This window comes from Carcharhinus amblyrhynchos, chromosome 17, assembly GCF_965287045.1.
Source record: "Carcharhinus amblyrhynchos chromosome 17, sCarAmb.v2.hapA, whole genome shotgun sequence".
Lineage (NCBI taxonomy): Eukaryota > Metazoa > Chordata > Chondrichthyes > Carcharhiniformes > Carcharhinidae > Carcharhinus > Carcharhinus amblyrhynchos.
In genome coordinates this window covers 8,492,366-8,505,725 of record NC_137340.1, presented here as the reverse complement: position 1 = coordinate 8,505,725, position 13,360 = coordinate 8,492,366, and the positions used below count along the sequence as shown (strand labels likewise).

General features: G+C 48.0%; 1 protein-coding gene across 1 annotated transcript in view; it reads right to left on the bottom strand.

Annotated features, from left to right (window-relative positions):
• The window catches only part of ipmkb (inositol polyphosphate multikinase b), a 94,592-nt gene extending 86,013 nt beyond the window's left edge, over positions 1–8,579 (bottom strand). The window contains exon 1 of the mRNA XM_080205455.1: positions 8,256–8,579. Coding sequence (XP_080061581.1) covers positions 8,256–8,394 — 139 coding nt within the window. The 5' untranslated portion in view covers positions 8,395–8,579. The remainder of the gene's footprint in view (positions 1–8,255) is intronic.
• Positions 8,580–13,360: the final 4,781 nt, after the last annotated feature.

Sequence of the window (13,360 nt, the reverse complement as noted above, 5' to 3'; positions counted from 1 at the left end):
CAGTGGTATACTTCTACTTCCTGAAAGTCGAATTCCTAATGAAGAGTGGGTGGAGAATGGAGAGAAGGGGAAAAAACAGACAAGAGAAGTACACACCCACACGGTACCAGAGTTCGGAAATGGGGACACGCCAGTGACTTTCAAGAGTGGATATTATGGAGAAACCCCGTCTTTTGATGTTATTCAGAAACCTTCATCATCTCTGTTTCTGGGATATTCTATATAGCACTAAAAGGTTCCTCTCCTACACAGTACTCAAAACTGTTTTAGGTCACAAAAGGTCTGTGACTCTGTTCAAGGAACCCATCAAAAAAAAAGCTTCATTTTATATTTGTTGTACAACAAACACATTTTAAGTCTTCTTCATATTTTGAATTTTAATGATCACTGTCATTTGCAAAAAGGCAACTGCGCATGGTCAACATTTCATAAGCAAAAAAAAAATCCTTTGTGCTTTTGTTTCCTCTTCTACATCGCAGAGCACACGAAGACGGGGGTGGGGGTAGAACCGTAGGCACAATATTAAACTTTCATTCCTCAAACCAAAGCTCAAATCTGGTGCATAAAAGGCTTTGTTTGAACAGCAACAACTCCACATAGATCGATTCAGTGGACAGATGCTGCTCTGTCCCAGGTGCGTGCCTGTTCTTGGCACAAAGCGGAGATTAATAGATTTTTGTTAAATCATAAGAGTCCCACAGTGCAGGAGGCCATTCAGCCCATCGAACCTGCACTGACTAACAGAGCATCTTACCCAGGCCCTATCCTCAAAACCCCATGTATTTATGCTCACCCCGCCTTAATCTACACATCTTGGGACACTAAGGGGCAATTTATCATAGCCAGTCCACCTAACCCACGTGTCTTTGGAGCGTGGGAGGAAACTGGAGCACACAGAAGAAACCCACGCAGACACAGGGAGAATTTGCAAATTCCACATAGATAGTGACCAAGGTCGGAATTGAACCCGGGTCCTTGGAGCTGTGAAGTAGTAGTGCTAATCATTGCGCCGCCTTAAGGAAGGGTATTAAAAATCTGGCACCATGACAGGGAAATGGAGTTATGAACCAGACCAGTCATGATCTAATTCGAAGGCAGAACAGGCTCAAGGGACCGAGTGGACTATTCCGTTCCTATTTACTAAAGCTTCGTAGGTTCATGATAAACCTCAGTGACTGAATAACCGAGGCAGAACATCGGAGGTTACAAATGTGACCCCTTTGTTCAGGAAAGGAGGGGAAAATGTTGGCCTGACATCAGTTGTAGCTACGCTGGTGTCAACAGATCCCAACTCCTGAATCACATACGTCCAACAGAAAGCCAAAATGAGGGAAACAGCAGAGAAGCCTTGTTTTCTTTTAAATTGTTCACCTGTCTGACAGCCTCAACAAATCCAGGAAGTTAATTCTGTGGGTGGCGCCAGTTGTAAAATGTCCGTGCACCCACAGCCATCAGCCTGACACCCAAAACCTACACACAAGCAGATTGAGACTGACTGCGCTATACTTGACCTCAACACAACACTGAATGCAAAAGCCAGCTATGTGTGGCTGAGTAGGTTCCAATCCCTTGTGCACACACATGCCTTATCTTGTTCAGCAGTAAAATTCACTAAAGCAGAAAACGCAGTTTATCGCCTCACATAGCCTGGAGCTTATCACTCTACTCCGTGGACTTGGCAGAAATTTGAACACTTCTAAAATTTGCCCTTTTTTTTACATCAATCAAAACCCAAATTCAGCTGAAATCCAGTTCACATTTAAAGGAGACAAACAGCTGATTGACATAAATAAAAGGAGCACTGCACGACAGTTTAGACACCATTTCTGAATAGTAATTGTTGCGATAAGCCTGTTTCATATTTACAATGAGTGCAAAATGGAAATTTAGTTCCTCAAAGTGAACCCCAGAACAATCCCAAAATTATCGGGAATTGTCCCGGCTGCACCTCACTCCAATTAAAATCTTGCTGATCATTTGGGAACATAACTTTTAGAAAATAAGTCACTTTTCTGACAGCTTCCATATATACAAAGGCATGTCAGAAAATTAATTCAACTGTGGATTTTGTAACTGTAGTATATCGCAAAACATTTTATTAACACGTTTGAAGTGTTGCAGGAAACTGGGAACGACCAATTCATACTTTTTGTTTTTAAGTGACACAAGGAACAAATATTGCATCGGCCACCTTAATAACTTCCCTGACTTCTCCAAAAGGACCAGGTAATCTTGCACTTACATCCAGGAGTCAAAACAGCACTGCCTCAGTCCTAGGCTCACTTTTTGTTTCATGGTTTTTTTTGAATGGCACGGTGGCACAGTGGTTAGCACTGCTGTCTCACATTCTCGGCCACTGCCTGTGCGGAGTTTGCACATTCTCCCCATGTCTGCGCAGGTTTCCTCCGGGTGCTCCAGTTTCCTCCCACAGTCCAAAGACGTATGGATTAAGTGGATTGGCCATGCTAACCTGCCCCTTCGTGTCAGGGTAAACTAACTGGGCTAAATGTCTGAGGTTATGGGGATAGGGCCGGGGTGGGATTGTGGTCGTGCAAACGCAAATCAACCAAATAGTCTCCTTCTGCACTGTAGGATTCTATGGCTCTATGATACACTGGATTGTCAGCTTTGTGCTCCAGCCTCAGGGAGTGAGAGCTTCCAACTTAAAGCCAGGAGGGCTACAATGAACCACAACTAACATCCAACATTTGGATTACTAGAGTTGATTGCTCATTGAAATACACCAAATCTACATAAGCTTTAGCTTGCTGCACCCAGCACCTGATTACAGACAGAGTTCCACACATCTACTGAGTGTTTTCTGACTCCCAAAGTCTGATAATAAACCGGTCAAGGACTAATACACTGCCCAGCTTAAAAATCTTAAAGAACCATCGAAAGCAGTCCAACCACACCCATCACAGCATTGTATTAACCCTGTTAGAAAAACAGGCAGTAAGAAGTCTGACAACACCAGGTTTAAGTCCACCAGCTGACATCTGAGTGTAAAGTCTAAGAGCAATCACCCCATTCCCAGGTTCAATGTCATTTTTCACAGAAAGCTGCAGGTTGAGAAAGTGCTCAGATTTTTCACACCAGTGTCTTGGTTATCACAAAATGACTAACGCAAAATGGACAGCTAATGTAGAAAAGCTAAAAGCAAGTGGTCTTGTCACTATCACTAGGAATAATCTGGGACATATGCCATGGGAGTGATAAAGCGACATAGATAAGTCTATTGCTTATTTTATAAGTGATGGCAATTTGTTGGAAGCAATCAAAGTGTTCACCGTGTCTTTGAATCACTATGTTCTGGTACCTCATGGACTTCAGTACTTGTACTTTAGGATCCTGGAGATGGCCTCAGGGTGTGGCAGAAATTGTGTGAAACCCTACAGGTACTGATAGCTTAGCAAGTCTACCCAGCAGGAGGCTGAGACACTCAGCCCAGATTTAACCATGGTCTGTGCCGAGCTAGCTCATACAGCAATAACCTGCACTTATACCACACCTTTAACGTGGTAAAACATTCCAAGCACTGCACAGCAGCATCATCAAACACAAACTGACACCAAGTTTCAAAGGAAATATTTAAGCAGCGAAACAAAAGCTTAGTCATGGAGTCAGGTGTCAAGGAGCTTCTCAAACCCCTAACCCGCACATCTTTGGATTGAGAGAGGAAAGCGGAGCACCCAGAGGAAACTCACACAGACACAGGAGAACGTGCAGACTCCACGCAGTCACCCAAGCGGGAAATTGAACCCGGGTCCCTGACGTTGTGAGACAAGCGTGCTAACCACTGCGCCACCGTGCCACCCATATGGGTACATTCTGTCACATTGCTGACTATGACATACCAGTGGTGACTGTTTAATTATCAGACTGAATTCAAACAGATGCACCATATAATCCCTTTGATAACATATGGTAGAGATGTTATCCTGGAATGCAGTCAAGGACACCTGCAATGATTACAGTTAATATGCTCCAACAACACAGCGTAACTAACTGTCTGGGCTCAGACATGACGAGCAACTCCTTAAGTTTAAATTCATTTACTGGTGTCACAAGTAGGCTTACAGTGTCCTGTGATGAGGTTACTGTGAAAATCCCCTAGTTGCCACACTCCAGCCCCTGTTCAGGTACACTGAGGGAGAATTTTGCATGGCCAATGCAACTAACCAGCACGTCTTTCGGACTGTGGGAGGAAACCCACACAGACACAGGAAGAACATGCACACTCCACGCAGTTAGTGACCCAAGCCGGGTCCCTGGCACTGTGAGGCAACAATGCTAGCCACTGTGCAACCATGCTTAGACAGAGTGTGTGCAAAAGCACAATGCAGGACACAGCCAATACCTTCAAACCGATAGGAGTGATCGGTTGTAGAAAAATACTCCCACCATGCTATCAAATAAAGATTCCCGCCCCAGACTGGCAGAATGCAGGCCAGTAACTAAAACATTCTTCATGGAAAAAGAAGCTGGGTCCCTTTGCTGGGAGGAGACATCACTGGCTAGTGCAGCATTTGCAAAACCAGTTCATCAGCTTTTTGGTTCCTTTACTTCACTGATTTACCCTTCTCCCTTTGGCTTCTGCAGCACAAAACCTTTTGTTATTTAGTCGCTCCTGTCATTCTTCTTTATTCCCCTCTCACTTGGTCAAAAACGATTACATTTCTCTCTTTCCTCAGTCCTGAAGGGTCATCAATCTGAAACGTTAACTCAGTTTCTCTCTCCACAGGTGCTGCTGGATCAGATGAACATTCCCAGCATTTTCCTTTTTCCCATTGCATCAGCTCATCCTTCATCTGGAAATCCCTGTTACTCAAACAAGGCCCGGTGCCATAATCTGAAACAAAACCTTGTCAGTAACCCTACCCGCACCCCACCCTGGCAATCTCTGGACCATTCTAATAAGTATCCTGTGTCTCCTCTGCACCCTCTCAAGTTTACTCATCCTTCCTCAAGTGTGGTGACCAGAACAGAACACAATGCTCGATTTCCTCTTGCCCGGAAGCGCAACCAATAAACCAATTTTGATACTGTCTACTTTCAACCGAAAGAAAGTTATCCAAATCGTACAACAACCTATATTTGTATTAAAGCATCTATAATGTAATTAAGGTGTTTCACGGTGGGCATTTTCAGATGGCACCTGACAAAGAGCCATGTAAACCTCAGGACAAATAACCCGAAACTTAGTCAAAGGGATCAACTTTAAGGAATGTCTTTAAGGAACAGAGAGAGGTAGAGATGTGAAGAGCATTAGGAAGAGAGGTTGAGAGTTTAGGAACGCGACAGATAAAGGTATATTCTTCTTCTGAGGCAGTCCCTCAGAACGGAGGGCAGTTTGCTTCCACTCCAGTTTGATGGGTTCTCAGATGGTGGGCAAATCCAGTGTGTGTACTGCAGGCTGTGAGGCAGGAGGAGCAGATGGTGATTGAAGATTTGGAGGTTTGTGCACTCCCCTCCAACACCTTGACTTCACCCTTGCACTCTCCTGATGAACCCTCTCATGTGGCCCTTCCAAATGAGCTTTCTCCACAAGCCAGGGTTTCCCACGAGTCCGTGATGATGTTTGACCTTTTCTCAGAGATGTTTTGAGGACCCTCTCTCCCCCCTCTCTAAAGCGATCCCACTGTCCTCCTGGGAATCTCTTGCTGCACCGGTATTCCAAGCAGAGAACTTCCTTCAGGAGCGTGGTGTCAGGTGTATGAACAACATGGGAGAGAACATTTTGAAGAACTCCACAACTGAAACGCTGTTTTCTGATAGAACATCCTTGACCCCATTCCTCAACACTCTGGCCACCTCAGTCTTGGCGCTAGCCCAGTCCACAGCGAAGCAGGGAAAGGCCATTCAATAGTTGAAAAATAATCATCTGCAAACTCACCAGCTCAAAGTCGGGTGCAAAAAAACCACAGTCCATTGTATTTCTGCCATAGCTCTCGTCTTGACAGTCGTGTACCCAGATGAGCCCCAAGTCATCACATCAAACTGACTGACACAACCTCACTCAGTAATGAGAATAATCCCTGAAGCTCAGAATAGTTACTCGTTCTCTTAAATGTCACCCCACCCTCTCATTTGACAGGACGCAGCAATGCGCAGAGAAACAATTCTTATCGGCAGCAACTTAAGAACCTCCAACTCGCCACATGGCTCTACGCATCCCCTTCTGGACACAAATCGAGGATCTCCAACTTCGTAACACTGGTAAAAACCTGGAGGAAATCTTGGGCAAAGAGCACCCCACCAAATAAACACAGTCTTTGACCTAACATTTCAAAGGCCAGGCTTCAATCTCCGGTGGAGTGTGTGGACAACCCTCAACAAAATACTGACTGGGCCTAGCTCCTATGGCCACCTGATATACACACAGCACTGCAAAAATGTCTCCTGGCCACCACTACGGAAATCCTGACCAAACCACAGAGCACATCATAACCATCTTGCCCCACCTCACGTTTTGAGGATGGCACCTTGGGAGTTCCAGCTGCTCTCCAGTAGGGCATTGGACATGTTTGGAAACTCAACATTAAAACTGTGACAACATCTTCTGCCCCTGAAGCCATATGAAAGGATAACTAGTCCCTGCCATGCCTAAATGGAAGGATTTGTTTTGTTTTTCTGAAGGAGGGAGGGGGATGTTTAGGTTTTACAATCACAGAATCCCTACAGTGCGGAGTGAGGCCATTCAATCCATCAAGTCTGCACCAACAACAATCCCACCCAGGCACTATCCCCGCAACCCCATACATTTACCCTGCTAATCACTCTAACCTACGCATCCCAGGACAGTAAAGGGCAATTTACAGTGGCCAATGCACCTAACCCGCACATCTTTGAAATGCAGGGGGAAACTGGAGCACCCGGGGGAAAACCACGCAGACACTGAGAGAACATGCAAACTGCACACAGACGATGATCCAAGACAGGAATCGAACGAGGTCCCTGGGACTGTGAGTCAGCAGAGCTAACCACTGTGCATCGTTAAAAAACACAAAATTTCTGTCCTGCTCATAGACACGTTTGGGGGCATGAGCACAAACCTCCAAATAACTCATCTCACCAATGCTCCAATATCACCTGCCCTGCACGTGGCAAAGTTTTCACATCACATATTTGACTTATCAACCATCGCAAAGACCCCCCACCTCCCTGCCAATTTGGAGTACGAGCAAGTCATCCCTCATCCTGAGACCTTACTCAAGGAAGATGCTGTAATAAATACTGATGGCAGCTTTTGACTGTAACAGTTCCGCCGACTGCTTTGTCCACACCATTGCCCCAATTAATTTCAACATCCTCCATTATTGTACTGCAACGTAACTGCGTCGTGGTTTCAACCGTGCCGGATGTAGCAGGGACATCCTCCTGACATCCAGGGCCACACTACCCAAACGTTCGGGGATAGAAAAACCATCAATGTAGGAGTGGGAAGACGTTCTGCCTCGACGGCGAAGGGTTGTGATGAGGGAGACAGATAATATGAAATTGAGGTTTGGGAGTGACAATGGGGAGCCTATGGCAAAGGGCTGGGGTGAGAGAGCAGGGCAAGGAATGGGAGCGAGGAGGAGAAGGGTGAGAACGGTGGGGCAAGAGGTGGGAGTGAGGAGGGCAAAGGTGTTGATGGTGGTGAAGGGGGCCAAGGTAGTGGGGAAAGGGATACAAGGGGAGGGCGCCAAGGGGAGAGGCAAAGGTTTTTGGGGTGGGGGGGGGGGGGGAGCAGGCAGGTGGAGGAGCAAGGGTGCCAGGTAGGGCAGGGGGGACAGCGAGGACGGGGCAGAGTGGGGTGGGGAGACAGGGAGGGTGAGCTGGAGGGTAGGGAGGTGGGGGGGGGCGAGGGTAGGGAGGTGGGGGGGGGGCGAGGGTAGGGAGGTGGGGGGGCGAGGGTAGGGAGGTGGGGGGGGGCGAGGGTAGGGAGGTGGGGGGGGGCGAGGGTAGGGAGGTGGGGGGGGCGAGGGTAGGGAGGTGGGGGGGGCGAGGGTAGGGGTGGGGGGAGGGGTGGGGGGAGTGAGGGAGGGGAGGGGGTGGGGGGGGGCGAGGTTAGGGGGGGTGGGGGGGGGCGAGGGTAGGGGGTGGGGGGGGCGAGGGTAGGGGGTGAGGGGGAGGGGAGGGGGGTAGGGGGGGCGAGGGGGGTGGGGAGGATAGGGGAGGGGGGTGGGGGAGTGGGGGGAGTGAGGGAGGGGAGGGGGTCGGGGGGGGTGGGGGGGTGTTGTTGAGGTGCTGACCCACCCCCGGGTACTCACCCAGCTCCGATTTCCCGTACTTGTGTCCGGCCACCTGGTGGCTGAGGGGGGTGCAGCCGTGCGGGAAGCGGTGGAGGCCGAGGCCGAGGCCCGGGCCCAGGCTGCGGGCCGGCCCCGCCGAGCTCAGGCCGCTCTCCATCGGCCGCGCCTAGCCGCCCAGAGCGCCCGGGGCCCGGGACAGGCCGGCAGCGCGGGGCCGGGAGCAGCGCCTCAAATCCATGGAGCCTCCGGCACCGAGAGAGGGAGAGCGGGCCAGGGACTGGGCGGCAGCCCGGGGAGCCAGGCTCTGGCTGCCTCCCTCCCCCTCACTCACTCACTCACACACTCACTGCCTTCCGTGTCCCTCCCGCCCGGAACTGACGGCAACACGCAGCAAATACACTGTGTACACACCCTGGGATAGAGAGAGAGTGTACACAGTCTGGGGTAGAGAGAGTGTACACAGTCTGGGGTAGAGAGAGTGTGCACACAGTCTGGGGTAGAGAGAGTGTACACACCCTGGTAGAGAGTGTACACAGCCTGGGGTAGAGAGAGTGTGTACACACCCTGGGGTAGAGAGAGTGTGTACACAGTCTGGGGTAGAGAGGGAGTGTACACAGCCTGGGGTAGAGAGGGAGTGTACACAGCATGGGGTAGAGAGAGTGTGTACACAGCCTGGGGTAGAGAGAGTGTGTACACAGCCTGGGGTAGAGAGAGAGTGTGTACACAGCCTGGAGATAGAATGTGTACAGTCCCTGGGAGAGAGTGTGTGTGTACACGTCCTGGAGATAGAGATGTACACACACTGGGATAGAACTGTGAGGAGAGGCTGAATAAACTAGGCTTGTACTCATTAGAGTTTAGAAGAATGAGGGGAGATCTCATTGAGACGTATAAGATGATGAATGGGATGGATAGGATAGAGGTGGAGAGGCTCTTCCTGCTCAGAAAGGACAGTAGGACTAGGGGGCACAGCCTCAAGATAAAGGGGGGGGGGGGGGCGGTTTAGAACGGAGTTGAAGAGGAACTTCTTCACTCAAAGGGTGGTGAATCTCTGGAATTCTCTGCCCGTTGAAGTGGTGGGGGCTGCCTCGCTAAATATATTTAAGACGCGGGTTGATAGGTTTTTGATAAGAGAGGGGATTAAGGGTTATGGGGAGAGGGCGGGAATGTGGAACTGAGACACAACAGATCAGCCATGATCTTATTGAATGGCGGGGCAGGCTCGAGGGGCTAGATGGTCTCCTCCTGCTCCTATTTCTTATGTTCTTATGTAGAGAGTATACACACCATGGGATAGAGTTGGGTACACACACCATGGGATAGAGTTGGGTGCACACCTTGGGATAGAGAGTGTACACACTGGGGAGAGAGTAAGGCAAAATAGACAGGGAGTGTACACACACTGAGGATAGAGCAATGCAGAATCAACAGGGAGCGTACTCACACTGGGGATGGAGCAATGCAGAAGAGATGGAGTGGACACACAGTGGGGATAGAGCAATGCAGAATAGACATAGTGTACACCCCCTGGGGATAGAGCAATGCAAAATAGACAGAGTGTACACCCACTAGGGATAGAGCAATGCACAGTAGATGGGCAGTATACACACACTGGGGATAGAGTAATGGCAGAATAGACACACATTATAGATAGTGCAATGCAGAGTAGACATAGTGTGCACGTATTGGGGAGAGAGCAAAGCAGATACACAGAGAATGTACACACATTGCTGACAGAGCAATGCAAAATACATAGGAGTGTACACACAGTGGGATAGAGGAATGTAGCCTGTGCAAGGTGTGTACATGGGTCATCACAGGTTGGGGATGGAGCTGTGTTATTTGTTTAGTGTGCTCTACATGCAAGTTATAGATGCTGTGAATGGGGCATTGTTGTGTAGGGGTGGAATTGGACCAATGCTGCCACAATAAAATGCTGGAGTAAAGACTGCAATGTTCAGGAGCGAGGACTTTGATTCCCAAGAAATTTCAGTGTTTCCCAAACTATTTTCCAAACTGCTAGCATTTTAATGCTTGAAGATTGATGTGACCCCAGATGCCAATTGTGATAATCCCCATAAGGTCCATGGGGATTCACTGATTGACTCCCTGTAGGGTTCATTGAGAATGAGTTCCCTGGTAACAGGCAGTGGCCTATCCAGCTGGAACTCATTCCCTGAGCCTTTTATAAGGCAGGCCAGGACTGGGCTTGCTGAACGGTATTTCACAGGCAGAGACTTTTTTGTTCTCGTTGGCCCCACAGGACTGGGTGTATTATTGACCCCTTTAACCACCTTTGGCTTATTGCTTTAAGTTTCCTTCACACTTTGTTTTTTTGTGTTGGGATGGTTTCCACCACCCTCCTCCCCACCCCCCCCACCTCCTTTAAGGAGCTGCACCTTTACTTCCTCCTTCAGTTTCTTTAGTTTAATCATTTTGCCGAAAAGAATGATAGGGACTGGTGTGTGTACACCACAGTACTGGCTTCACTATGCATTCTGTAATAAACTATGTTCCTTTCCAGTCATGCTTCCTGAGCCATGACACAAATAGACAGAAAAGAACAATAAAGAAACATTCAATATATAATCATTTGTATCTGATAGATCAACATTTGATACATCATCTAAATATGAAAATATGTATTTTAAACCATTTTGTAAAAATGTTAATTCATACACTTATGTAGGTTTCCATTAGTAAGACCATAACACATAGGAGCAGAATTCGGCCACTCGGCCCATCGAGTCTGCTCCGCCATTCAATGGCTGAATTGTTTCTCATCCCCATTCTCCTGCCTTTTCCATCTCTGACTTAAAGACACTCAATGACCTGGCCTTCACAGCCTTCTGCGGCAAAGAGTTCCACAGATTCACCACTCTCTGGCTGAAGAAATTCCTCCTCATCCCTGTTTTAAAGGATCATCCCTTTAGCCTGAGGTTGTGCCCTCTGGTTCTAGTTTTTCCTAAGAGTGGGAACATCCTCTCCACATTCACTCTATCCAGCCCTCGCAGTATCCTGTAAGTTTCAATAACATCTCCCCTCATCCTTCTAAACTCCAATGAGTACAGACCCAGAGTCCTCAACCATTCCTCATATGACAAGCTCTTCATTCCAGGGATCATTCTTGTGAAACTCCCTTGGACCCTTTCCAAGGCCAGCACATCCTTTCTTAGATATGGGACCCAAAACTGCTCACAATACTCCGAATGGGGTCTGACGAGGGCTTTAGACAGCCTCAGGAGTACATCCCTGCTCTTGTATTCCAGCCCTCTGGACATGAATGCTAACATTGCATTTGCCTTCCTAACTCCCGACTGAACCTGCACGTTAATCTTAAGAGAATCTTGAACAATGACTCCCAAGTCCCTTTGTATTTCTGATTTCCTAAGCATTTCCCCATTTAGAAGATAGTCCGTGTCTCCATTCCTCCTTCCAAAGTGCATTACCTCACACTTTTCCACATTGTATTCCATCTGCCACTTCTTTGCCGACTCTCCTAACCTGGCCAAGACCTTCTGCAGCCCCCTGCTTCCTCATTACTACCTGTCCCTCTACATATCTTTGTTTCAGTCAAGATCTCCAGGTTCCCCAACGACGGAAGACTCTCCTTCTGCTTCCTGACCCAGTATAGCCACATTCTCACCTTGTTGAATGAACATTGCCCCCTTAAAGATGGCAGCCATTAACCTTGACCTAGCACTGTGAACAAACCCCAACTGCCAACTCACACATGGCAAACAGGAGATGGTAGCTTCTTATTCAGGGTTTACAGCCTGCACAAGAAATCGCTGAAACTTCCCTGGTCACCCATCAGACCCATCGCTTCCTTCTGTCGCAGCTTGGAGCGAGATCAAAAGAGGAGCAGAGAAAGGGCAGAGTCAGCTGCCATTTGGGCCTCAGTGCAGGGCACAGTCATGGAATTACAGGAGGGTGTGGCGTACTCACAACTCCATTCACCATGACTCCAAACAGGAGGCTGCAACCCTTGGGAAGTGCGTACTGTAAAGCTCGAATCATTCTGCTGGATGCAGCTACACCGGGGAAACCCTGGACTGCAGAGTTCTCTTTTCCTCGACCACAGCCTATCCCAAGAACTTTCCAAAATGACCTGCACCTCCCAGGCAAGCAGTGGCTCGCAGCCCAGGATATTTATATATTTTAAATACAGTGGCACATGACTCCCTGGCAACAATAACCATTGCCCCGGAAAGCCAGGTCGAGTTGGCGTTCTGCCAACAGTCTGGGGTGGGCCACTGGAGCAGGGCCAGAGGAGCAGTGGGCGAGCAGAGTGAGATCAGGAACGGAGGTGAAGAGACTGGAGAAACTTGGTGGGAGGAAGGGGTAGAGTGATGGGTGGGGAGAGAGGGGGCAAGGAATAAATAAATGTCTCTCCAGTTCAAACTGAAGATCCAGAAAATGTGAAATCACCAATGGCAGAGTGGTACAATATACAGAGTGGCAAATTTACAAAGGCAGATTTGATTATTTGTGTTAACATTGTAATTTCTGCAGGCAAAGTTGACACACAAATGAGTAAACAGGAAGTAAGGTTCCATAGTCAACAAGTGGATTTAGATATCAAATATTAATACATTAAATACAAATAGCTGCTTATTTTCTCTGAAATGTATCATTTTGAGAATTGATGAACTTGAAGTTTATTTATTAGTGTCACAAGTAGGCTTACATTAACACTGCAGTAAATTCACTGTAAAAATCCCCTCTTCGCCACACTCCGACACCTATTCAGGTACACTGAGGGAGAATTTAGTATGGCTGATGCACCTAACCAGCACATCTTTTGGACTGTGGGAGGAAACCAGAGCACCTGGAGGAAACCCATGTAGACATGGGGAGAAGGTTCAAACTCCACACAGACAGTGACTCAAGCCTGGAATCAAACCTGAGTCCTTGGCACTGTGAGGCAGCAGTGCTAACCACTGTGCCACTGCATTTAGAAACTTAGAATTTAAGAATTTAGAAATCACAGAGAGATAAAGAAAATATTTTCCACTATGATTTGAGGGGATTATTACTATTGTTTCTCATCCCGCATCCAGTGGTGCTCTAGGGCTGAATGCTATCTATTTCTATACCAAGGTTTTTTCCTGGAATAGGTC